This window comes from Epinephelus fuscoguttatus, linkage group LG17 (assembly GCF_011397635.1).
Source record: "Epinephelus fuscoguttatus linkage group LG17, E.fuscoguttatus.final_Chr_v1".
NCBI lineage: Eukaryota > Metazoa > Chordata > Actinopteri > Perciformes > Serranidae > Epinephelus > Epinephelus fuscoguttatus.
The window spans coordinates 18,084,230-18,111,757 of NC_064768.1; the positions used below are offsets into that span (position 1 = coordinate 18,084,230).

General features: G+C 38.9%; 4 protein-coding genes across 4 annotated transcripts; all 4 read left to right on the forward strand.

The window, feature by feature from the left end:
• Window positions 1–4,438: 4,438 nt before the first annotated feature.
• Window positions 4,439–7,346, forward strand: LOC125905319 (alpha-elapitoxin-As2a-like). The gene is made up of 3 exons (XM_049603248.1): window positions 4,439–4,574; window positions 6,020–6,130; window positions 6,779–7,346. Exons 1-3 carry the CDS (start codon window positions 4,523–4,525, stop codon window positions 7,012–7,014), a joined length of 399 nt encoding a protein of 132 aa, XP_049459205.1. The 5' UTR covers window positions 4,439–4,522; the 3' UTR covers window positions 7,015–7,346.
• A 3,260-nt stretch (window positions 7,347–10,606) lies between these two features.
• Window positions 10,607–14,402, forward strand: LOC125904800 (sperm acrosome membrane-associated protein 4-like). Its single transcript, XM_049602439.1, has 3 exons — window positions 10,607–10,756; window positions 11,966–12,076; window positions 13,990–14,402. The coding sequence occupies exons 1-3, from the start codon at window positions 10,705–10,707 to the stop codon at window positions 14,202–14,204; spliced, it is 378 nt and encodes a 125-aa protein (XP_049458396.1). The 5' UTR covers window positions 10,607–10,704; the 3' UTR covers window positions 14,205–14,402.
• A 2,275-nt stretch (window positions 14,403–16,677) lies between these two features.
• On the forward strand, window positions 16,678–23,106 carry LOC125904796 (lymphocyte antigen 6 complex locus protein G6d-like). The gene is made up of 3 exons (XM_049602432.1): window positions 16,678–16,872; window positions 18,435–18,545; window positions 22,631–23,106. The coding sequence occupies exons 1-3, from the start codon at window positions 16,821–16,823 to the stop codon at window positions 22,849–22,851; spliced, it is 384 nt and encodes a 127-aa protein (XP_049458389.1). The 5' UTR covers window positions 16,678–16,820; the 3' UTR covers window positions 22,852–23,106.
• Window positions 23,107–23,204: 98 nt separating this feature from the next.
• lye (lymphocyte antigen-6, epidermis) lies at window positions 23,205–27,224 on the forward strand. The gene is made up of 3 exons (XM_049603138.1): window positions 23,205–23,386; window positions 24,342–24,452; window positions 26,611–27,224. Exons 1-3 carry the CDS (start codon window positions 23,335–23,337, stop codon window positions 26,832–26,834), a joined length of 387 nt encoding a protein of 128 aa, XP_049459095.1. The 5' UTR covers window positions 23,205–23,334; the 3' UTR covers window positions 26,835–27,224.
• The last annotated feature ends 304 nt before the right edge of the window (window positions 27,225–27,528 follow it).

Sequence of the window (27,528 nt, forward strand, 5' to 3'; positions counted from 1 at the left end):
CCATTCATTACCTATGCCCTGCTGATTCTGGGCGAGAGGCAGCGTACACCTGGACAAGTGACGAAACACCTATTTTAACATCATACAGTACACAATATTAGTTTAGTAAGTCTAGTAATATTCTACTTCAATGATTCTCAATCAGGAGGAAGAACCCCCTCAATGGTTGAAATAGAAATTGAATAGTTATATACTGTACATGTAAAATGAAGCTTTAGCGAAAGTTCAGTCAGGAAGGGAATACACTTCATGCTCAGGCTGTAAGTGTCTTTCTCACCCTGCCATTCACTCCTTGCACATATGCTCAGTCACTATCTCTAGGTGTCTGTCTGGGTAGGAAAGTCATCAGCTGATTCACAATCAACCAACAGCACAGCGACACACCTTCTCTATCAGCCTATCATCTAACTGCTCCTCATTTTAGACATGGGTCTTTCTCTGCTGTAGTTCTTTCTTGCTGCAGTCGTGCACTGCTCCACTTCCACCTCCCCATCACCACCAAGTCTTTACAAATTACAAATTACAAATCCACCTCAGCAGTCAGTAGTCTCAGAGCCAGCAGCCACCACCACCAGTGTCTGGGCTCCACGGGGGGATTTATCTGGCTGCCGCTCAGATGTCCCTCGATCCTCTGGTGTCCAAGAGCCAAAGGTTTCTTTTAAATCTTAATCAGCGCAAATCATCTGTTGATCTGTACGACCATATTCTGTATTAAATATTATCTTTACTTCATTCCTTTGTCTCTCTTGATTGAAATGCTATAACAGTTCAATAGTCCCCCATGGGACTGTATTTTGTCAATGGCAAGAGACAAATATTTTGATAAATATTTGATCCCATTTGAATTTCACCATGAGTTTGATATTTGTCAATTTAAAAGATAATTTTGCAAGTCAAGAAAGTAGCAGGCTGTCGTAGGTTTGTCATGGTATTATTTAGTTTGTGTGAAACTGCCTGGGGAGTTACATCTCTCATCTCGCCCAACATAGCTTACTGTATGTCACCAACACCAACTTGGCCATTACCTTGGCACATTTCACTTTGTTCCTCCAAAACGAGGGAAAAAAGAGGTGATAATCCCTACAAATCTGACCAAGTTTAGAGCTTATTCTCGAGTATATCCATGTACAAAACGCACAGGCACTGTAGCTTCATCAAGAGAGAAAGTTATGCGACCTGTGTAGGTTTTCAAATTGCTTATCAACGATCTTACTTCAACAGTGTAACTACAAAGTGTAACTTTATTGAGTTGCAAAATTATATTTCTAATTGACAAACACAGTTCAAACAAGTTGAAAAAAAGTATCTGTCTCTCACCACTGACAACTATACGTACTTTTTCCAAAATAAGGTCACATAATGGTAAGGACAGATAGTTTGCTAAGAGTAATGAATGGTCAGAGTCCCTGCCCCCATTAAAAACAACTCACATGCCTGTGCACCAGAGGCGGGAAAACATATCTAGCCACACTATCAGTCTAAAGAATAAGTAAAGTATTTTTCAACCTGGACACTATTTTACCATCTATTTGTGTCTGGGTGACCAATGGAAGCTAACGTTTTTGAAATTGGTCCAGCATTGAGCGAGACCACTGCAGCTGGCAGCCGCATAACAGGTAGCAACCACTCAAGGCAGGTTCGCATCGTCAATTTACGTCCACTTAAAGTGCTTGCTTTGCCAATGACAGGCTCAGACTGTTAATATTTGTGTCTGACAACGTACGGAAACGATACCTGCAGAGATACAGAGGTTTGTGTTAAAGCGTGAGATCTTTCATGTTCAACCAGAAACAGGTAGCTATCCCCATATCCACCACTCAATTTACAGAAACAGTAATTTTGTCATCTTAAAATACACTTCATTAAAAGCCGTTAGACATGAAATAAAACTTACATACACGGTTTTGATTCATCTTTCCACTGTTCCAACAATCATCAACTCTGGTTTGGCTGATAAACCCTCAATTCGCCCAGTTACATGTAAAAAAAATATGCTGTCTCTCTGTATACATGCTAAAATGACCAAATATTCAGCTCATGAAATGGAAAGATTTGATGCTTTACTGTGTCATATCTAATAAACTACATATCTTGGGCTTGCACTGTCACTCAAATAAAAAAAAACAAATTTACACTTTTTTTTTTTTTTTTTTTTTTTTACTATTTTCTGACTATTAAATGTTCATTCGCAGATCGTTATATTTCTACATTAATTAATCACACATTCAGTCCGCTCTGTGCTTTGCTGCTCCGTCTTTCCAAAATGCCCAGATTATGCTCTGCTGCTCCAAGAGTTCTGAATAACACAACAGTGCTCCCAACTTTCGAACAGTCCAGTTTGTGCTCAGAGTAAGTTTTTTCAAACGCACCCTGGGTGGATGTTAGTTGGTTTGCTTGCCAGTACTTCCCCTGCTAATATCAGATACTAATGCATGCATTTTGACACCTGGTGTTGATATAACAAACAATAAATGATGTAATGGTACAAAGCGATTTCCAATAACCAAGAGTGATGCAGGAGCAGCCAACGAGCTAACCGTTACCTGAGCTAATGCTAGCCAGCTAGCTCTGACTTAACTATTCTACACTGACCTGCTGTTGGTTGATCATAAGGTCAGCTGGTAACGTAATTTGCAAACCGTAGGCTTCTTACTGTCATAGATCCAAGTGGGGAACATTGCAGATAGTAACATTAATCTAAATATGACTGAAATGTACCCTCCAGCCTTCTGTCAACATGATGACAGTCAATCACAGTCAGTCTCATGTTTGTCATTGTTTTGGCCGATGCCCTGGTGCTCGCTGCCAAAGAGTTCCTGCGACAGGATGCTGGCAGTAGGTCATTTAACAACATCAGAAAAAAGATGTCAATAATAACAGTGATTGGCTGAAACTTACATACAGAACCTTCAATGAGAAATTATGAAAAACTAACTTTACTGACCCTCCACTAAGTCCCGCCCCTAAAACACAGACAGGTCAATCATAGTGTGGCGTCGGCCAGCTCCAACAGGAGTCCAATAACAACACAGCTGTGCTCCATAGAGTCTAATGCAATCGTTTCAGATTGTCTTTTTTGTCAGGTTGGTTTTATGGGTTTTGAGCTAAACATTGTGCCTGGGGCACGTCGTGTACCTGGACAGGTTGGAAGGAGATATACGTTACTTCCTTGTTTCTAAACCAAGTTCAGACCCTGAAAAGTGAATGGTTAGCTAGCTAGCTACGGCAGATATATCCTACTGAATGTAAACACATGCTACTTTTGCTTTGTAATGATTGTAACAGTGAATAAAGTCCGTCCCTGTTGGACAGGAAACAGTGAAGGGAAGCAGGGAAACTTGCTGATATTCAACCAGCTGTGTGTCATCACAGTGTGTGCAGATGAATGGTGTCTGACCTTTCTTGGAGCTCCCTATCCATCTGCTGGTGGAGGTCTGGCAGCTCACAGCACAAGGGAAGCCAAACACTGTTCATCTGCACACACTGTGATGCCACACAGCTGGTTGGATATTAGCAAAGTTTCCCTTTATATTCATTGTCCTTGGTCTCAGTCGTCAGTGATGTGGTGGTTCACATTTACACTGTGATTTGTAGCCTATAGTTTGGCTTTAGTTTCTAACTATCTTTGTCTTTTTAACCTGTTGCTGTTGCTGCTGAGTCAGTTTGACATCCTAGATATATCCTTTAAAAACATTAAAGACCCATTAAAGTGTAGTTAATTACAGTGTGGACTCCGACAGCTTGACAGACCATCACAAAGGTAAAGTAAATAGTCAGTTGCCAGATTTAATGATGGCATGTATGTTTCTACAAAGGGTTAGTGGATATGTTGAGCTTTTGTGTTTCGTTCTATCTAAATTTTCCTTTTTGATGTTGTGATAATGCTGTGGTTAGTTTTAGGCACAAAAGCCATTGGGTTAGGGTTAGAAAGACATGTTTTGGCTGACAAATACACAGCTTTGTTGCCACAAACATGGCTGGAAATACTCACTTTTACTGGTCTTGAAAAACGGGCTGCTGCTTGTTCAGGTCTTTTGCCATCCTCCATGGCTCAGCTCACACACTGAATGTAATCTGAACTACATCACTTTATGTTAACCTATGAAACATGTATCAATGTATCACCTCCTTGGTTTACAGAAATATACAATGCCAAAATTTTATTCTGGCCACTCTTTTTTTTTTTTTTGTATAATTCAAAGAAGTTAACTGATTCTTCCACTTGTGTAGCAGGCTCAGGCAGTTTGCATGGCTTGTAGTATTCAGTTAGATTTTTTTCTCAATACATCAATCATTCTTCACATTCCTCCACTCTCAGTGACTCTTCAGCTAAATATGAAGACAAAAGACCTGAAACCCCCCCTCCTGTCCCCTCCCTTCACCTGTCCCATTGTATAAATGTGGCCTCACCAAACAGGCTCCTCAGTTTTTACTACACACAGCATCCGATCCCCTGGGTGGAAGGACTGTTGTTTTTTTTTTGTCTTTGAGCAGAGGCCAAGAACCAAACCGACAAATCAAGATGGGAAGGATCCTAATTGGAATCATTGCAGCTGTTGCATCTTTCATGCTGGGTAAGATTTAATAATTATCAATCAGTTATCGTAAATATATTATTGGAATGTGAGATATGACAAATAATGGGCAAAACAAATCAGGCAGTGTTTGTTAATATGTAGTTAGACACTAGAGACTAAAAAGGTGGGAAAACATTCTCTTCAACTCTTTAAAAAAAATAGACTTAAGGAATTTTGACTAATTTTCTTATCATTCATTCAATCATTTCACAAAAAAGACAAGGATCACAGAGGACAAGAATTCAGCTTTTTATGCACAAATCAGAATTGTTTAAATTGTACAATCAATGCATGTACAGTCATTTGCTTTGGTGAAAACAGTGGCTCAGTTTCATGAACCTTAAAGAAAATGTATCATTGAACCACTTCACCTGATGTATTTTATCAAACTTAACAAACTGATAATGCTTCTCTTGGGAGAACCTGAAATTTAAAGGGGTCTGTTCACCCAAATTATATATATATATATAATTTGGGTGAACAGACCCCTTTAAATTTCAGGTCAGAGAAGCATTATCAGTATATATATATATATATATATATATATATATATATATATATATATGTATGTATGTGTATATATAAGATATGATATGGAATTTTAAGTGTACATTTTAAATCAAATTTAGTTTGTGCTTTTGAAAACAATTTAAAAGTCACATTGAAAAATTAGAAACAATTTCTCAGGATAATTCACAAAATTTTGCCTTCAAAATTTGGATAAGGACTATTTCTTTGGAAGAAAGTAGTTCTTTAAAAAAATCTGTTAACCTCCATTGAATTGGGGTGTTGGCAAACAATGTTAGAGGCAGATATCTCAAAACTGAGCAAGTAAAATGGCAACTTTTAGGCTCCCACTAGAGGAAAGTGAGACAGAAGGGTGTTTTTTTGTTTAGTTTTGTTATTTGGGTTAACTTTAACATTTAAATTTTTTTTCAACCCTCCAAATGATCTAAAGAACACAGTGAATGCACATCACTGAGTATCAGCATTTCCCTGACAATTAAGATGAAATCAGTATTGCTGATCTCATCTTCATACATCAGTCAGAGTTTGACTGTTTGTTTATCTCGGGCGGGGTTTTACGACTTTTGCTTGCGCCACAGTGCAGGGTGTGGTGGACCATAAATTTGACGTTTGTTTGAGGTGGAAAGCTACCCCATGGGTAATAACTTAATCCAGAAATGTTTAATTTCAAAGTTTCAGAAACATCTACAAATATTTGCAAAATCTTCACGTCGATATCAACAATATAAATCTCTAAAAAAAAGTTTAATCATTTGTTTCAGCTCAAGACCGTTTCAGTTTGTATTACTATGTAAGAATCAACCTGCTTTAAGCTGATGATCTGTCCCCTTCAACCACACAAACAGTCCATGACCACTGTCGAAGTTATACATACTCAACATTTGTTTTTTTGTGCTTTCATTTGTGTGTTTCAGTGGATACTCTGTCATGCAACAAGTGCAGCTACGGTCTGGTGGGTTTCTGCCTCAGTACCTCTGAGGAGACCTGCTCAACCAACACCAGCGTCTGCTTTACTGGGAAAATAAGTAAGTCACCTCCTGATGGCCTTTCCCTTCAAACAAAACAAAACAGCACAGTCATGATTCAATTACAATCACTCCCAAATACTTTAACGCCCAGTCACACACTCACAGAGATCAACAATCACACCCCAGTGTTCCCAACTGCCAAACCAGCATCCTGTCTGACAAGACATTCATGTTTTTTTTGTACTGATCCAGAGTTGTAATTCATAAATTATTTTTTGTATATGTAGTTCTTAATGTCATGTATATAAGCTCTAAATACTCCACAAATACTATCAAAAAGTAGCTGCGAGCAGTGAAGAACTCATTTTAAGTTTCACTGTCAGACGCATACGTTTGTATTTCCAGTTTGGGGGGTTTTGGTTTCAGCCCAGGTAAAGAAGGAGAGAACAGAATAAGTCAGGTAGTGAAGGAAAGAATGTTACTAATGATTTTTTTGAACGTAAAATCCAAATCTGCAAAATAAAGACAGAACACACCTGCATGTAACTTTAGCAGCTTAGGTAAATGTGAGTCAATAAAAAGTGTAAAATATTTCTATGCAGTGGAGTAAGAAGTATAACAGTAATATAGTAGAATGACTCAACTGTATTTGGTTACACATACCTCTGTGACTCATAATAATCCAACACAACCCTTTGTCTGCAGATTTCATTTCACTATCCAGTGTGGGCTTCAACACCCAAGGGTGCAGGGAGCCTTCTGGCTGCAACGCCACCACCAATGGCACCCTGTTGGGTGTCACCTACGAGCAAAAAATCGACTGTTGCTCAACAGACAAGTGCAACCCCGTCCAGACTAGCGGCGCCCCATCCACCAAGATGACCCTCACTGCCGCCATTGGTGTAGCCGTCCTGGCCTCCGTGTGGGGAAGCATTCTGTAATCTGTAATCTGAAATCCATTTGTACTATGATCAGTTACACCAAGCGGGATCTTTACAACATCAGAAACACTATCCAAAATAAACCTTTTGGACCTTATGAGTTTATAAGAATGTTTATCTATATATTCATTTAAGTTTAAAACCTCAAACTAATGTGTCCACATCATGGAAGTTGATCAATGGGATGTTTCAGGGAAACATTGAGCTCGTAAATCTTCCAGGCTGTTGTTTTGCTTTGTATTTTTTAATCATTTTTTATTTATCCTTTTATCTTCTTTGTGTCATAGTGGACAACACAATGATGTGAAAATAAAAAAAATCCTTGAAAAACATCCATTGCCTCCACAACCTGCTCTTATTTCAACATCAACCATTCATACCTACACCCTGCTGACATCACACAGTGCACAGTACTGGTTTAATAACTCTTCTACTCCAATGATTCCCAACAAATAGTTAGAATAATAACCACTGAAATAGTTTCAGATGAATGTCATAAAATAACCCTATAAACTACTACAATCCGACCCTTTTCCATTCCCTAGCTGATTTGCTATAGCTGTGTCTCAAGCCTCCCTGCCACAACAGCGGCTGGTGTTTAGTGCCAGTATTTAGTCTGGCAATTGTCAGAGACGCTTCAGTGAGTATATTCCTTGGGGGCCAAAAGTGACATTCCAGACCCGGTGCAACTACTTTGCATGTGAAAGACAAATGAATATTCAAAGGGAACAGGATGTGTGTTCTCTACTGTGCATATTTCTATACATATCTGCATTTGTGTGGATTTTATCTTTTCATCCTTGGATGGTTGCGTTTATATATGCTATCACTGGGTATAATGCTTCTCCATTTTGTGTGTCTGTGCCAGTTTGCTGAAAGGAGCTCTATGCAAAACTCAGAGCATTAATATCATAGCACACAACTATTTGCTGTGTGAAGTTGAGGTTGACGAATAGTGGCTGATTTTATAGTGATAGTTTCCAATGAATTGGATGATATCATCCCCTAACCCCACAGAAATTTTTTTTTTGACAGCATCTGAAATGAACAATCATTGACTTTATTAGAAACTGCATAACTGTTGGTCTCCTTTTTTTTTTAACTTGCATGTCTTTTTTTGTGTTGTGTGAGGACACTCAGTGAACTATATCTCGCACAATATACGTCACCTATTTCAACACGGCTGTTACCTTAGCACATGTTCTTCTGGAGTGAGGAAAGAAGTATTCAAAGAAATGATCTTCACTACAAGTCTTGCAATGAGTGCGTCTGCATACAAAGTACACAGGCCTCATGTCATCAAAAAGAGAGAAAGTTATTAGTCACTAAGGACAAAGTCACACTGGCGCTATTTGGTCCACTCTAAATGAACCCTGGTCCGCTTCCACGGATGGTTCTGTTCATTTGGAGTGGTGTAAACGCTCATTAGAACTCTGGTGTGAACCAAACGAGCGAACCCTGGTCCACTTGAAAACTGAGGGTCTACGTTCACTTGCAAGGGAACCCTGGTTTGGTTCACTTTCAGTGGGAAATGCAAACAGACTATCCAGTGAACCAAAGAGAGGAAGTGAACCAAAGAGAGGAAGCGAACCAAAGAGAGGAAGCGAACCAAAGAGAGGAGGTGACGTAGAGCGCAGTGCATTTTGGATAGAAAAAAACCCCCACTAAGCCAACAGCTTATTGTTATACGGTCTGGACTATATATCGCAGTTGCTTGTGTCTACCCACAATGGATATCCGTTTTCGGTCCGGGCCAGTCGATGAGCTGGGTTTTCTTCTTCCTCATGCTTTTTTTCTTCCTGGTCAGTGGCCGTTTGGCGCAACAGAACCAGGGAAGTTGAGACAGAGTGGGGGAATCATCTCTTTGCCTGCTGTACTATGGATAGAGCCCCCTGGTGATTCCTGTATTCTGTGGAGAGAGAGAGAGAGAGAGAGAGAGAGAGAGAGAGAGAGAGAGAGAGAGAGAAGGGGGGGATAAAAGCAAACACAAAAACAAAGAAAAGAGGTTTTGGGGTGGAGGGATGTGAGAATGAGTTCAAAGTGGACAGAAATGGATAAGGTGTGTGCAGAAATGGATGAGATTGAGGCATCGACTTTGTTCTGGAATTTAATTATAAAACTTTTCACTGTTTTAGCAATCACCAACTCTGATTTGGTTGAAATAAACCATTAATTTACCAATTTAGATGTAGAAAAATGCTCTATGCACATTAAAATGACTGTTTCAGGGTTCCGACAGCTTTAGGCAAGTTTGATTTAAGACTTTGGAAGAATTCTTTAATGCTAATCCAAATGAAATTTAAGACCAATTTTACTACAGCAATAAGACTGCTTAGTGTTAGAGACAGTGTTGTCCAAATGTTTATTGTGGCATAAAAAATGATGTGTTTCTTTGTCTTGTGGCAGGGACAAGGCTACAACAGAAATGCAAAGTAGGTGACACTTGTTGGCAAGTTTTCCTGTTCATGTTGTGTTTCTCGTGTGGGTTTCCACTGCGTTGATTCCCTTTTACTTTTTGCATAAAGTAGCGTGTACACTGAGCTGTATATATATTGTCTTATACCTGTTTCAGTCATGCTGATAAATCTTGGTTAAATAGTAGCCAGTTGTGTTGAATGTGCACTTCCCTGTGTTGGGCAGAGCACAGTCACACCTAGCTATCAGACAGAGCATCCTGGACAGAAGCAAAATATGAGTGTTGTTGGTTCTGCTATCCCAATCTCCATGATGTTAATGCAAGAGGCATTTGGAAAATTATTAAAAAACAATGGATGTTATCAATTGTTTGAGTTCTTACAATGCAGTGTCAGTGTGACGCGCCTCCCACTGTCTTGGAGGATGTCCCAGCCAACCTCATCCGGCAGCTGGCTGACTTGGGTGGGTTGTAACCTGACACACATCTGTGCATGGCTTTCATTACTGACTCTATTAAATTCAATTCAAAAATAAAACATAAGATCAAGCACTTTTCAGGAGTACAGATTGAAGTACTTGTGGTGTTAACATTGTGACATAAAATTAACATAAGATCTATAAAATTCTACCTCCAATTTCTTAGTATTTCTAAAACTTCTGAAAGATTGATTAAAGACATACTAATTAAAAAATTCAATGCCTTTTAAACTTAAAGATCTCTGGGAACCCTATGTTTATTTGGTATCTGGTGGGTTGGCAGTGGTGATTTCAAGGTTGTTTCTGGTTAAACAAAAACGTACTCCTTAACAAAAAGGTCCTTCTCTGTAGGGATCTTTAACAGGACACTTAACAGTCTGAGTCTGTCAGTGGCAAAAACGAGCACTTTTAGTGGACGTAAACTGATGGTGCGAACATGTCCCGAGTGGTTAGATGCTGCCTGTTTCATCGCTGCTGGCTGCGGCAGTGTCACTCAATACAGGGCCAATTTAAAAATTGTTGACAATAAGGGTTGGGGACCAATATTCTGTTGTGAAGGACTGTACTGTACATAATAGTTTCAATTCCTGTTCCAGAGGTGTGTCGCCCCGTTACAAACGTTCTTATCACCACTGCTGTTGGCACGTATTACTTATATAACCCCCTCAGGTATAAAGATGCTGACAGTGAGTCATTGTTCCTCAGAACTAAACCCTGTACCTTCTGAAACAGAGGGATCTTAAAAAGTTAGAGACCAACCAGCACTCTTTGGTGGTATTTTTATTAAAGAACATCACGATGACCAAATTACTGTGGAGGTGCGCAGCACTGTTGACACTGCTTGTTACAGGTAGGAGGTTTTTACTGTATTTTGGAGATCAAAATCAGAACCTTTAATTTTGTGTATGGACTCAAATAAGGATCAGGAGGATTTTGGACATGTGAAATCCTGTTCAGAAATAATTTCAAAGCCTGTGGTTACGTATTGACTTTTGTGAACCTGTGAAAAAAACACAACTTTAACTGTATTTAGACAAGCTCAAAACTGCAAATCCTTTCCACACGTTCACAAACTACAATTTCTTATGCTTAGTTACAGCCTATAAATGATTTCTGAACAACATTTTAGAAACTTAAAATTTTATTGACCCTTATTCATGCCCATACACTTTGCAGACACAGGGTATACAGCAATAATGAAGCAGATTTTTACAGATATGTGTTGACAGAGCAGGAGTGTCCTATAAAATCTGACGGAGGTGTTTGTAATACTTCACCAAAATCACATCTGTCTTGAGGGAGGGATCCCTCCTCAGTTGCTCTTCCTGAGGTTTCTACTGTTTTTTTCCCCCGTTAAAGGGTTTTTTTGGGGGAGTTTTTCCTTATCCGCTGTGAGGGTCTTAAGAACAGAGGGATGTCGTATGCTGTAAAACCCTGTGAGGCAAATTGTGATTTGTGATATTGGGCTTTATAAATAAAATTGAAAATTGAATTGAATTGAATTGAATTTAAAGGGTCAGTTCACCCAAATTACAAAAATTAAATTAAATAAAAATGATCACATGGCTACTTCTAGCAAAATAACAAATAGTTCGGGTTTTATTTGCTCAGGTTTAAAGATATCCATCTTATTTGTGCCATAAACTGACACTGTAGTTTTGTTTTCATTTTTAAAAGATTTGACCAAAAAAAAAAGTTCACAGTTATTTACAGTGTTTTTGGAAAGACAAGCAGCTGTTGTTTTTCACCTCTAATGTATGTGGGTGGAGCCAGAAACCTCAGATATCTCAGAACCTGCGTCAATATCATACACGTGTATCCTGGATTTAATTCCACTTAAGATAACACATGACCAGCCAGCATTCACCTTGAGAGGTTATGAAACCAACTCTTGACATGTACTTTGTGATTACAACAGGTGCTTGTTTGATTAAGGCGTGGAATGAAGAATTTGTGGCTTTGTTTTCCTTTCAGTGTATGACAAAAGATTGATACTCTAAGATTTAAAAAACATTCTTCTTAATGACTTCCTGTTTGCTTGTCGTCTGCTCTCCCACAGTTGAGTCTCTCACCTGTTACACCTGTGATGTCAATATCCTCGACTCCTGCCTTATCACAGCTCCTGTAAATTGCACGGGAGCTCAGGACAGATGCTTCTCTGCAGTTGCGAGTAAGATGAACAGCTGAATGACTCATTAATCAATTAGCACAATTACAAAAATGCCCAGAAACTCAATAAAAGTCATCATCTTGCTACATGACCAACTATGTAGAAACAGGGAACAAAGATGCATTGAAGTTTGATTTCTTTTCATATTCTTTGAATTACCCTGCATGATTCTGTTAGAAACACATTCACAGTCCAACCTTGTCACATATCGTTGTCGATGATTTTCCACTTCCAGATCCGATGCGCAAGGTACAAGGGTGCATTGGTTGTTGATGTTCTGGGATGCCATGTCAAGTTCTGCCTATTACATGCATTGTTCCATTTTCACAGGAAATTTAACGTTTACATACTGTCTCTTTGAAAATAAACGCACTACGCCAGTGCAACAACACCAATTGACTTTTTTTTTTTCCTCCAACAACTAACGCATGTGGTTAGGTTTAGGAAAAACAGAACAGGGTTTGGCTTTATAATCTTAAGGGACACAAACACTGCTGTCTCGGGCGAAAGTCGGTGAAAGTTGGCGTTTGTTGGAACCATCCACCACCCCTTTCATACGTCCTACTTGGACTTTCTCCGCCTTAACTTTCACTCTTGTCCTGCCACATTTCCCCTGACAACGTCAAGCACCATTAAACTATAAAAGTGACCAGCGCTGTATCATGCTGAGATCAAAGGATGGCTTTTTTCATCAGTGTCTGGCACCGTGAGTCACTGCCCAAGCGCTGGATTTCGACGACTTGTTGATTCATTTACTTCGGCGTGAGACCGGGCCCAGGTATTAAATGAATCAACAAGTGTTATTACTGCTACCTCCACTTTTCATTGAGCCGCTGAGCCTCAAAGAATTTGAATAATTTTGTTAATAATTCTGGTTTTCAGTTGATAGTTTTAAATTCTCAACATGCTTTAAATACTCTGTTGGATGATTTTGTACTCTAAATGTATGAATGTATCAATCTAGTACAAATATGTAGGAACTATTTCTCATAAATTTGAATGCATGGTTGGATGTTGTAAAATCCATATACTCTCCTGGAGACTAGCTATTTAAACAGCTTCCCAAAAAAGATCATTTCTATTAGTTTCACCTTAAATCTAGATTTAAATTTTATCACAAGTGAATAAAATCATTAACTTACATAATAAAGGAGAGAATTCATATATAACCATATTTGTTTTCCATTTACGAATCAAGGAGAAAGACATGCAGTAATAGGGTAACAGTAATAACATATACACAATGAAATGAAAGACAACGTGAATGAACGAATGAATGAATGATTACAGTTCCCTTTAAAAAAGAAATGAGTTAAATGGATGAGAGATAAACTGATTGATGCAAATACCTAAAAACAGGCTTCCACTAGGAATCATCTGAAATACTTTTGGCCACATATAATATTTGATTATTTTACAAATAAAATATATTTAATATACAAATAACTGAATTACAGTTGCATTTTGTGTATAAATTATTACCATTTTTAAGTTTATGGTCATCTGCTCCAGGCACACTGCTACAAGTGTTTACATCACATAGCCTACACTGCTACATGTAGCCACATGCTAACATTGCAGCACAGACAGTATGAGAACATAAAGTGTTGAATATTAAAGAATGTAAACACACTGTAGTTTGTCAGCATCAGGGGTTGGAATTGGGGGGGTTAGATCACCACATGATTCCCGAGCGTGGGACCGCTGCTGCTCAAATGCGGAGAACAAATTTCACACACTCAGGTGTGTGACAATCAGTGGAACTTTACCTTACTTTACCTTTAGTTGAAACCCAGAGTACAAGTATGAGCCTAAAAATGAGCGTAAAAGGCCCCCTGCAAATCGTAGTTGTAATCAGCTCTAAGTCATTAAAAAAGAATCACATCAAAGTATCTCATCTTTGCTTTTTCCAGAGTTTAGTGGCCCCCTCTTGGATGTCCATCAGCGAGGCTGCACAGAAAAATCCGACTGTGAAAGCAGTAATGGCACCATCCTGAATGTTAACTACACGATCACAAAGACCTGCTGCAGTGCCGACCTCTGTAACGGAGCTGCCCCCATCCAGCTGCCTCTCGCTGCAGCTCTGGGTGCTGCTCTGGTGGCACTCTGGAGCCAGTGGGACCTTTAACGAAGAATTCAGGAGGAAGAAAACAAGTTGCTGCACATTTTCATTTAAAATATTTCTGTCCTTAAATTTCATGAATATGCTTTGAATAAGTGTAAGTGTCCTGATGATATATAATGGAGGGATACTGGCCGCATGATATGACTATATACAGCATCATATGAATTTATTGTACAAGTAAATTCTAGCTGTATATCAGAACTGACTATCTATGCTTTTCTGTGTAATTTGCATACATTCATTAATGTTTTAATGTATTTCAAAACTTTTCCAAACATGCATGAGATCATTGTAGATTTCATGTGATTATTTAGTGCTAAAAGGCAACCAAATCCTAATTGTTTCCATTTTTGTTTTCTGTGTTTATTTGAAACAAAACCTAAATGATTAATATGATGAGATAAAATGCAGTTTTTTAGAGACAAGGTTGGGACATGGCAGATTTTAATCAAAGCAGTAGTTTATAATAAGGCTTTTTAGGGAAACACTTTCTAGTTGAGTGATGAATGAGAAGACTGACTCCAGTTAGCAGCCAGTTAGCTTAGCTTAGCATAAGGGTTTAAACAAAAAGCAAGAGAACATTATGTAGGTTATGTTTAGAAAAGTAAAGTTATGTAGGTTAAGTTTAGGCAAGTAAAGTTACGTAGGTTAGGTTTAGGCAAATAAAGTTACGTAGGTTAGGTTTAAGAAAGTTAAGTTTTGTATGCTAGGGTCAGGCAAGTAAAAATACGTAGGTTATGTTTAGAAAAGTAAAGTTAGGTAGGCTAGGTTAAGGTGAGTAAAATTATATAGGTTAAGTTTAGGCAAGTTAGGTTACAAAGGTTAGGTTAGGAAAGTTAAGTTATGTAGGTTGGGTTTAGGCTACTTAAGTTACATAGGTTAGGTTTAGAAAAGTTAAGATACGTAGGATAGGTTAAGGAAAGTACAGTTACGTAAGTTAGGTTTATGCAAGTTAAGTTATGTAGGTTAGTTTTAGGCAAGTAAAGTTATGTAAGTTAGGTTTAGGTAAGTAAAGTTACGTAGGTTAGGTTAAGATAAGTGAAGTTATGTAGGATATGTTAGGAAAGTTAAGTTACACCGGTTAGGTTAAGGAAAGTACAGTTACGTAGGTTAGGTTTATGCTGCATGTTAGGTTAGTTTAGGTTGTTAGTTATAGGTTTAGGAAGGTTAAGTTGAGGTTAGTTAAGATAAGTGAAGTTATGCAGTGATATGTTAGGAAAGACCAACACAACAGATCAGTTACAGTGACCTCCTTTTAATCTCTGCTGCATGCAAATACTTCAATATAAACATTAAACAAAAAGCCATCATGCGCCTGCTGTTGCCCGGCTTCTTCTGGCACATGCGGCTCAGTCTCTGGAGTCCCTCAGTCTCACCAAATAATAGTTTCAGCCCTTGCCAAACAATCCTGACAGCCAGCCTGTCTGTCTTCGTGGTGTGCAGCAGCCACTTGAGGCCCAGCACGCTACTGCATTTGAAAGGTAGAGTACAATTAGTTAACAAGCACCAGCTGTGCAAATCAGCTCACCTGGCGCTGGTCTTCTGATCCATCTCGACACCTCTCTCTCCTGCAGCTGAACCCCGACTACGCCCACCTCCACAGTTAGGTTTAGGAAAATAAAGTTACGTAGCTTAGGTTTATGCAAGTTACGTTATGTAGGTTAGGTTTAAGCAAGTAAAGTTATGAACGTTTGGTTTAGGAAAGTAAAGTTATGTAGGTTAGGTTTAGGAAAGTAAAGTTACCAAGGTTTGGTTTAGGAAAGTAATGTTATGTAGGTTAGGTTTAGGAAAGTAAAGTTCCTCCCCCCGCTGCCGCAACCTCGGAGTCATCTTTGACAGCAATCTCTCCTTCAACCAACACATCAAGCAAGTCACCAAATCAGCATTCCACCATCTCAAAAACATTGTCTGCCTCCACCCCTCTGAGCTTAAGAACATAATTTGCAGCAGGTTTATAAAATAATGTTTTGGGGACTTTTTCATTGAGCTCACAGCTTAGATTTCACTTAAAAGTTTTATTTATATTTTGTATTTATGTTATTTCCATTTCTATTCTATTCTTTGGTTGTAAGTGGACCTAAAATTGAGATTATTTTCTTAAACTGAAGACTAAAGCCTCCATGATCACATGCCATTCTTTTTAAGCTCTATTCCATAAAAGTGAAGGGAGTGTCTCCTCATTATTTTAACAAAGAATCCTAATATTTATCGAGGTATTGTTGACTGATGCTTTGTTCTCTATTGTAATCGGAAGCTTTTGAAAATGAATTGTTAAGGTTCACAAAGGTTCAAACACACACACACACACACACACACACACACACACACACACACACACACACACACACACACACACACACACACACACACACAAAGGGAGGAATGAGGCTGGCATCCATAAACTCTTTTTCTCTTTGTTTGGCTTTTTAATAGACTTGACTCTCATCAAACAGCCCCTCAGTGTGTTAGAGAACATTCTAGCTGGCACACCTTTGACATAAAAGCAGATGCCCTGAGCTGGTGAAGCTCATTTGAATCCCACTTCAGACACTCTGCTGTGCTGCTGGTCACTGAACCTCTCTTTGACCGTCTCCGACCACACATTTGTGTAAGCGCAAGATGCTAAGGTTCTTCGGGGTCTGTGCGGCATTGATGGCCATGTTTGTTACAGGTAAGAGAACAAATCAGGAGGCGCTCATGTATACTTTGTCTTGGCAAAGAGGAAAATTATCTCTCAATTCTTCTTGAAAACAATTACAAAAACATCCATTAAAATTGTTACAAGTGAGTATCAGAGGAGACATTTTGAACGATTAATGTTAAATACTATTTTGCTTATGTGCTGTAAATAAGTTACGTCAACTTACACCCGAAGCTAACCAAGATTACCAATGCTGTACAACTGAGGACACAAAGGTCATATTTTCCCTCTTACCTGTAGAGCCTATTTATCAATCTAGATTGTTTTGGTGTGAGCTTTTTGGGCAGACATTTCTAGGACCAATATCTCTAACACTCAGCAACTCACACCAAAACATTCTAGATTGATAAAGAAATAAAAGGAAAATATGTATTTTTCATTTTGGGACGTACTGTCCCTTTAAGATTTTACAGTTTGAAGGCAAGAATAACAACAAAATTAAAGGATTTTGTAAATCGCCACAAGAATTCAATGACTGCCTAACAGTGTAAAGAAGGCTTTGATACAGACTGTCCTTGCAAGAAGAAGAAAAGCATCAATTGTTTCAGCACCTACCCCAAAAATATGTCAAAATGACAAAGATCAGAAAATGCTTTATGTGTCAGTTTTTTAAACACTCAGAAAACTTGAGTTTGGTGTGATTTTCATCACTGGTTAAAACATGTCTTTGGTGGGTGTTTTATTCTGTTGATCCATGACCTCTGATTTCTATTTCCTATTACGCTCATACAACAATAAAGAGAAGCATGTAATACGAAAAAGACACGTTTTCTTAAGCCTGAGGGAATTTTAAAGGTTCCCTATGGCAGTAAAAGATGTTGGACTTTAACACTGGCTTGTCACTTTGTTATTCTGAAATAGAAATACATCTTTGCTCCCAAAAAATGAAGGTTGCATCAAAGAAGTATTGAACTGTATCAAGCATGAGAAAATTAACGGCTTCATATTAATTTTTTACATAATGTGGAAACTCCATCTCACATACACTGGCTTTCCATGTTACTTTTTTTGTCTTTGTTGATGTTTTGGATGGGTTTGGGTAGGTGAGGTTATATGTATGTGTTAAAGGGTAACTGTTAGTTTGAACTAAAATATTTGCTGATGTAGTGTTGGTGTTTCTGGCACTTCACCTACATGCAAAGTGAACTGAGACTGAAAAGCAGTTTTGACCTTTTTTAAAACTGCTTTTAAAAAGGTCAAAACTTTTCAAAGGCCAATGCTTTTCAAACTGCTTTTCTGACCTCAAATAGAACATAGCCACACAAAGTTATTATTTTTTAGACCAAATCACTGAGAGTGTATTAATGTTATTATTAACACTCACATTCAGTGATTATGATGACAGATATGATGAGAAGTGATACAGACGATGATGTCAGCACTGTATTCATGTGATTTGTGTAATGCTGGCTTGATGACACAGTTTGGAGTTTCGTCATTGTTGTTATCTTACTTATTTTCCTTTTTTACATAACTTATAAGAAAGTACTCCATTCTCCATCACTTCATCTCTCTCTCTCTCTGGATCACAGGTGAATCTCTGAGATGTCACACCTGCAAGGTGGGCTTGGGAGATAAATGTCTGTACAGCTCCATGATGACCTGCAGTGAAGCTCAGCCCAGCTGCTACTGGGGAAAACTGGGTGAGTCAGTGATCATCTGCTCCCCATGACAACAGATGGGTGTATCCCTGCTGATGAGTTTGTAACTCTTCTCTGACCACAAACCATTAGAGGATGAAAAACCTGTCCTGACGGTTCAGACTGAGATGTGGCTGGACTTACAACACATGAAAAGGTCCATCTCAGAGCAGAACAAACATTTTCTGCTTTTTTATTGGCAAACACATAACTTGTAAAAAGAACCATAGTGGAGAACAAACATTTATGATACTTACACCTTTTATTCAGCAAGATAATCTTCACAAATAAATATCACTTTCATGATTATTGAAGCCTAAATGAAATCGCCAGTAAAAAGCTAATGGTTATAAACAAACTACACTACAGTCACATGACCTAACGTCTCCACCATACCAAGACAGTAAAGCTATGTTCAACACAGCTCGGCACTATGACGTTCTGTTGTCTCATTTAGCCACTTGTTAGCAACCACCTTTTTTAAGACACATAGAAGCTTCAAAGTTCAGAACATAGAAGGCTATAGTATCTTTAGCTTGTGTTAAGCACAGACCTTATTTCAGGCATCTATCCAAAAATCCATTCAAAAAACCATCGCACTTTGAGACGAGGGAACTAGGAGGGTTAAAATATCAACTCATTTCCAGATTTTAGGACTCATTCCTGGGGCACTCTATACCTGATTAAGTAGCTCCTTAAAAAAAGTTGTGTGTACCAACTAGTAAGATGCTTCAAAACAATCAGTGCATATAAGTTGAGCAGGATGATGAAATAGCCTACATTAGGGGCCAGGGTGGCTCTGACTCAGGAGGTAAAGCAGGCTGTCCACCAATCAGAAGATCAGAGGCCCCAGCTCCACCAACTCCTCCAGTCCGTATAGGGAAGTATCCTTTAGCAAGATATTAAATTCCAAATTGCTCCCAATTGCTGTTCCACTGGTGTGTGAGAGTGTTAAAAACTGAGTAGCAGGTGGCACCTTGTATGGTAGCCTCGGCCACCTGTACTCTATGAGGGCATTCAAAAATAGGCTACTCACTCAGAGTCCTGGGGTGCACACTGGCACATACTGGACCATTCGTAAATTCAGAGTGCTGCTGAAAGGAACCATTTGGTTATTCAGAGCACCACACCCTTGGAGCAGCAGAGTATACTCTGCCCATTCTCACTCCAAACTCGTCAAAGTCTGGCACTTTTTTGGTGATGTAGGCATCAGACACCAATAAACTGAGGCACATTTCGTGGCAGTATGATACACACTGGGCACATCAGTTTTAGAGGCAGTGGGTAACAACCCAACTCATCAAATACTGGTGCTTTGTGAGTGGATGGTCTTATCAGACACAGACACACACAGAGCCACCCTTCTCAGTGGTATGATACGCACCAGGTAGCAGCAGTTTGTAATGCCTTATGTTATATAAAGAGAGAAAGTCTATTTCGGTAGGGTGGTAGAGGAGGTGGATGAATCCAACAATATCTGGACTTTCACCCAGGAGCCTGTGGGAGCTCATGAGAGCCTGCTATTTGTTTCCTGTTTGAATATTAAACCAAACCAGGATGATTTTTTCCAAACCTAATCATGTGCTTTTGTTGCCTACACCTAACCACAGAGTTTTCTTGTCCAAACCTAAGGAAATAAACCTAAAAACAAAGCATTTTGCCTATATTGTAAGTTTATTTTGAAAAAGATTGAATGCATGTAACAAGCAGAAACTGTACATTCAAGCAAAAACGGAAGTGTATTTTGATAAGGTATAATGCATGTCACAAATAGAAATTGACATGCTGTTCCCTGATGAGAACGTCATTTAGAAATAGATGGCTCTGTTTCTCATATATGAAGTAAGCCAGGTCCTGGTTAGCTTAGCTTAGCACAAAGACTGGAAATTGGGAGCAGCTAGCCTGGCTCTGTCCAAAATGTGCTGATTTACCTTATGTTGAGTGTTAGATGGTGAGATTCATACCACTCTCATGTCTGTGGGCTAAATATGTCTTATATGACTACATCTTTATAAAGGTGCATAATGCTTTGGAAAACGGCTGTCACTACACGTCACAACCATTTGATTTGTATGAGATAGGCTAAATGCTTAAGATACTGATTGCTTAGTTACAACTTAACACTTACGAGACAATGACAAGGTGAAAAATATTACTTCTTTAACCTTAAAGTGACCGGGTTCAGTAAAGCCAGTGTTTGATGTCCGTGACTGAGTCAGCTGCTCCTTTAACACTTTTTACTTTCAGCCATTGTTGCTGCTGCTATGACACAACGCGGCACAATACTGGCAATGCCAAAAGCAAACAGCACAACCCCCCCAGTGCCACACAGAAATAAAAAGGTGGTTTCAGGCCAACTGGGGTTAGACTAGTAGGCTACATGTAGGTAAACACATGGTAGTAGTGGAAAGTAAAGACGTACATTAACACAAATACTGTAGGCCTATTTCAGTACAGCTTTGAGGTACCTAAACTTTACTATATTTCCATGTTCTATAAAATAAGCTCAACACCATACCTTGAATTATGTGTTTAGTTATCTAGGCTGAGAATGTGTCTTCTTTCATATCATATACAATGAATGACAAAAGTTATTTGTTTTACTTATACTTCATACTATTGATATCAATGAGTTCTGCTACTTAATATGGCAAGATATTTCACTTGTAGAACTCTGATTCATTAAAATGTGTAAACTGCGTAGTTAGGCAAACAGGTGGAGCATTAGCAGGGAAACATCACGTTCATTCACTTTACATGGAGCTAAAATGAATACCAAATTATGTTTGCCGAATGTGTTAGTGTCTGATCATGAGTGAGAAATCATACATAATCATTTAGAGGGAGTAGATGTTTACCGTAAGCTAACTCAGGCCCTGTTAAATTTAACCATGTCGCAAGGCAAGCTAATGGCTAATGGGCTTGGTTAAAAAGGTGAACAATCAATGCTTTGAGATGGCTGTCAGAGATGATAGACGTATGATCACATTATCCAATTTGAGGGGTAAGAGGTGGTGTGTTCTATGTTTTATTTCCTAGTCGCTTTAGGAAAGAGGATTAGCAGACCATTACAATTTAAAAATGCCAATTCTGGTTCAGCTCTGGGATTTCGTCCCATGATTCAAGCAAGCTATCATGGGGGTTAGGAATAAGGTGGGCATATTAAAGTACCCAGAGTCAACGTATCCTCATACAATGTTCAACTGATATCCTATGAAAGTGCATACTCAACAGTCTGTTTGATATATTGCTACAAATTGGCAGCCTACAAATGACATTATGTCAGTAACATAAAGTTACATCATTAACGTAAAGTTACACAAGTTAGTTTTAGGCAGGTAAAGTTACTGTGCTTAGATTTAGGAAAAGAAACACAGTGAGGGGGCGGCACGGTGGTGTGGTGGTTAGCACTGTCGCCTCATAGCAAGAGGGTTTGATCCCGGGTGTGGGAGCCCCTCTGTGCCAGTATGTCAGTCCTGCAATAGTCTGGCGACCTGTCCAGGGTGTACCCTGCCTCTCGCCCGATGTCAGCTGGGATAGGCTCCAGCCCCCCCGCTCCAAAAATCAAGATGGTGACAACAGAAATGCAAAACTCAAAGCTTCAAAACAGCAGCCCACAAGGCAATGGGTTACGTCACAGTAACAAAAACAGTTATTTGTACAATCTATGGTTCTGTGACTCATCCACCAACACAACCTGCCTCCGAACTGGACCTCTTGGGACTGCTTCCTTTTTTTACTCCTGTCAGCACATTGGTTATGTGATCAATGCCTTCCAAAATACGTGGGTTTTGCATGAACTACTGACATTATCATTACATAAGATACGTATAAATTTTTATACGTTAGTTGTCATAGGAAAACATACTAATAATGCATGAGAACAGCCTGTCAGAATACAAAGAAGGTAAAATTAGCTCCAACACAATTAGTTACAATATTAAAATACTATTTAAGTAAAGATCTGAATATGTCTTGCTTCAATCACATAAGCAATCACAGACAGACACAGTGAAAATGTGTTAGTACTTTAATTAATTTTCTTAAGTAAAAAGTTAACACCCTCTGATCTCCTTGTCTTCCTCCAGCCTTCAACATCAGTTATTTGATGACCCTGAGCACTCGAGGCTGCATTGCCTCGTCTCTCTGCAACCAGACCGAAACAGGAGCCCTTCTGAATGCCGCTTACACCGTCACCAGGACTTGCTGCAGCACTGACTGCTGTAATGGAGCCACGTCTATCCAGGTCCCTCAAACTGCTACTTTAGGCGCCACCTTAATGGCGGTTTGGAGCACCTGGAGCCTTTAAAAATAAACAAAAAGATCCTGCTTATGACCGGGTGTTGTCTTTGTATGCAAGCGATTAAAGAACACACTCCCATGTTGTGATATTCCCATTGTTGTAACCTCTATGCCTGTAAATTTGAGGGACAGTCCCTGTCAGAAGCTCATAAACATTTGAAACTTATGCATCATTAACTACCACAAAGGAAACTTAACTGCATGAAACTCTTCACTGCATGTTCATAATGACAGTAAATAATAAAACTCGTTTGAGCTCAAACTTAATGGCTGTGGGTTTTCCTCCAGGCTGTGAATGTTTGAGTTTTTGCAGTGACCGGAAACGTCTTCTCCACTCAGCTGGAACACAAAACCAGATGAACTTCATTCTTGCATGTTACCTCTACCTGAAAACATATCATCACATTCTCATAAGCTCATTTGACTGAGACAGGTATTTAAACCTTTAATTAAACATATCTTAAGAAGCAAATACGCTGACAGGACAAGGATGAATAGTGTTTGGAAAGCAGTGATTGTCCTGAGTGCCTTCATCGCAGCAGGTAAGTTGAGAAAAATATTTAATGCCTTGAGGTCAAAACAATAGTTAATCAGGATTTTGAGTTAAAGTGTGCCTTTATTTAGTATAGTTATCATTACTGTTGTGGAATGAAAATCTATTTTGTTATTTTTTCATAATTAACTTTAATATTTCCATCTGACCTCTGCAACATATCTTTGTTAAGCACTATCTAAATTAATTGGAGGAGTATTGTAGTGAAAATAAATAGCTATACAAGCAACATGTTGGTACTACAGGCTTGTTACTTTGGACAAAATGTGCCGGACAAACTTAGATAAAGGTGAGTTATTAACTGCCGTTCAAGATAAAGTCTCAGGTAGTTTCACTCCACTGCAGTTTAAAGACATGTAGTCTGGTAGTGTCTGATCCAGCACTACTCCCATAGGTCTAGCAAGACATTCCTTTTTATGTATCTGAATTGATACAGACTGCTGTATGAGACTAAAATAAAACATCTGGAGAGTATCTTGTTTCCAGAATTTACCTGCTAAGTAGGGTGTTGTGGCAGTAAAGGAAGAGAAACAAAGGTACTTGTATTTATTTACCTAAAATACAGCAATGCATACACTTTCTAAAAGCTGTGCACAGTACAAAGATTGGAAACAGGGGAAAACAGCTCGTCTGGCTCTGTCCAAAGCTAGAAAACCCCAACTACCAGCACCTCCAAAGACTCCAGCAAATCAATACATCCTTCCAAGACATTATCAAGCACACACGTTAACTACGAATACTCATTTTAAACTTCAGTTTCTGTTGTTAAACAAAAGAGATAAAACATATAATTAATGAAATTTAGACGTGCTGATGGAGAAACTAGAAACTAGCACTGATGAAACCTGATACTGTTGAAGAAGATAAGACGCCTCCAAACTATGTTGTAGAGTGAGTTGCTGATCTGATTATCACATATTTTCTTCTTTCTTTCCGCTGAACAGCTCAATGCCTGACCTGCCTTCAGTGTCCTATTGGTGTACTTGGGGCGTGTCTGTTTGGGGAGGATGTCACATGTCAAAATGTGACTGAGAGCTGCTACCGAGGACAAGCAAGTAAGGAAACCACTACAATACTCTCAAACATATTGTAAACACATTACGTTGAAATTTGACAGCAACAGTAAGACAATTAACATAATGAGATTACATTACCAAATTAAATAAATTTGGATCAAAATTATGACTAAAACATGACTAATAGCTGCCAAGTACATTCTTCACCCTGGAAGCAGCAGTTGATCAAACTATCTTACATCAAGGTCATGTGATAAAATCAAAAGCTCCAGAACAGCTACTAAATGAACCTTGGAGGGGAGATTGTTACAAAGACAACATGACAATACAAGTAACTGTAGAATAAATGTAAAACCAATTTTGAATACACTAAAGCATGAACAAATATTAGATGGTCAAAATTTTTTATTTTACCCATGATGCTTATTGTGTCCTTAGTAGTTGCACAGTTAGAAATGCTTTGAGGAAAGTCTGAAGACAGGAGTTGGCCTGTTTTCACAGGAAGCAAAAACTATGTAAAAAGTATTAAACAACCTACCCAAGAAAAAGATGAGAGGCCATAACAAATAGAGTCAGAGCATTATTGTAAGAATAAATTAGTATAGTAAGAAGAAAACTGGATTCACAAAAATACAGAACAGCCAGTCCCCCCACGATTTCACAATGTTGCAATCACAACATTTGATGCAAATTGAGGCAATCCCCGTGAATTTTGCACGACCTTTTTGTCATGAGACTGCCTTCTGTGGGACCGGGGCTCTGTGATTGGAGTCACACACACTTATATGCCTTTCCACCAAATTAGCGCTGGTTCTTGAACCAGTTCTGTTAAGGATTCTTGGAACCTTGGTACTATCTAGCAAACCAGCCAGCATTTCTACCAGTTTTGTTCTGACCCATTGTAACCGAGGATGTGTCATCAACGGAGGGCATTACACAATGCACAACAGAAGTAAACAGTGGGCAAAATTATGGATTACATTGAGTACCTGTGAACTTTTCCTATTATTTCTCAATTGACTTCCCTACTTTTGCTTTCTACATCCTCTTTCCAACATGTAGAATATGACACGGCACTCATCTTTGGTCGAAATGCTCGCAACTGTTCAAATTAGCGTGGGAACTGAAAGGATACCAGCTCCATGTTGGTGGAAAAGGTACCCGACAGTTAGAGGCTTGACAACAGTCGAGGCCATCATTGTTTCACATTTGTGGTCAGATGCTTGACAAGTTGTAAATACTGGAAAAGCACAGCAACTATCATTAGCCTGGCAGATCAGCTGGTGATTGAGCCAGCCAGTATCAGCTGGACAATTGTAACGTACTGTGAAACCACGTTGATTTTAGATACAATAAGAAATAAAAACATCAAGCAGATATAGTGAGCATATATTTTGATGAATGACACTCATTGTCAAATGTTAATTGGCAATAGTGCTCCTCCCGGTTGAAATTCGCTGAGCAGAAGAAGAAAAGCTCCCAGATCCTGTGGTAAGTGCACAACAGCCATGTTTGATTTGAAACAGCACTACCCTGTTAAAATGTGCGCACTCTACAAATAACCACATAATGTACACAGTGCATGTGAGTGTACTCACAGAAGAATCTGACTGGAGACACATCAGTATGCCTAGATTGATTAGTTGTGACTTGATCACACAAAACTGTTGAATCAACATTTACAGAACAATTTTAATTAAAAGAGCTTCTACTGATGCTCTTACGGGGCATTTAATGAGTAAATAATGGAGGACTATGAGTATTTGCTTGGTTACAGATCTGGAAAATTGGTGGATGTATGTAGCATGGAGCCCACACGGTCAAACTGCAATCCCTGAAGAAATAATATCTTTTTTTTCCCTTTATTTTTTTTGAAAAATGATAAGTGATCTCCTTTTAGGGATATATCCAGGATGTCAAACTGACTCAGCAGCAAACACAGGTTAAAAAGATAAAGATAGAGGCTAAAGCCTAACGTACAGATCACAGTGTAAAAGTGAATCACCCCATGACTTGGTGATCGAGACAGAAGATGATGACATTAAAGGGAAACTTTGCTGATTATCAACCAGCTCTGTGTCATCGCAGTGTGAGATGAACAGTATTTGGCCAGTCTGTGTTTGAAGACTTGGCAGTGAACTTCCTTTGAATTTTTTTTACATTCCCTGACATCCTTTTCTGTTTCCAATCCTCCCAGAATTCAATGCAACAGGGGATCTCACCCTTCACATCCGTGGCTGCCTGGACTCCGACCTGTGTGGGAGGACGATAACCAGCAACTTTCTGGGTGTCGGTTTTTCCAGCACTTTTGAGTGTTGCACCACAGACCTCTGTAATGGAGCCACTTCTGTCCAGCTCTCTCTCACTGTGGCCCTATGTGCTGCCATCCTGTCCTCTCTGTGGGGCGTGTGGGAGTTATAGTTTACATGATCGGCTTCTGTTTCCACAGTTCCCTGAATGGATCTGTTTACTGTTTGCACTAATTCTGTTACAAAGTAATCAGTTTAAATCAGAGTATTTCTACAGTCTACATTAATATTTAGCCTACTGTGATTTGTGCTATTTGCCATGTATTGAAAAGGTAATTTAAGATCTGTCATCACTAAAGAGAATCATTGTGATCTGTTTTTCTGACATGTCATCCTCTTAAAATACATATTCAGGGTCATAGCTAGCACTGAAGACACAATATATACACTACTGTTTAAAAGTTTGGGAAGCTTGACTGGGCTCAGTCAGATGGAGAAGAGCAATGCTTTATATTTTGAATGGTCTTTCATGCTTTCAACTTGTAAAACGCCCTCTTTACAATTTAGGCCTATGTGTTCTTTTGTATGGAGCCTTTGTTTTGTACATGGAGAACAAAATACTGAGGTTCAACCAGACTGACAACTTAGAGGACAGAAAGAGACAAAGACACCACTGAGCAACAGATCAGTAAGAACAGAAGAATCAGCAGTCATTGGTAAAAGAAACTGTACATTTAGTATCAAATTGTGTGCAGATTTTAACAGGAGCAGACTAAAACACAGTTAAAACAGAAGAATAACAGTTTCAAGAGAGGCAATTCTGAAAAAGTGTTTTAAGAGAGATTTTAATGACAAATCAGAGCTAG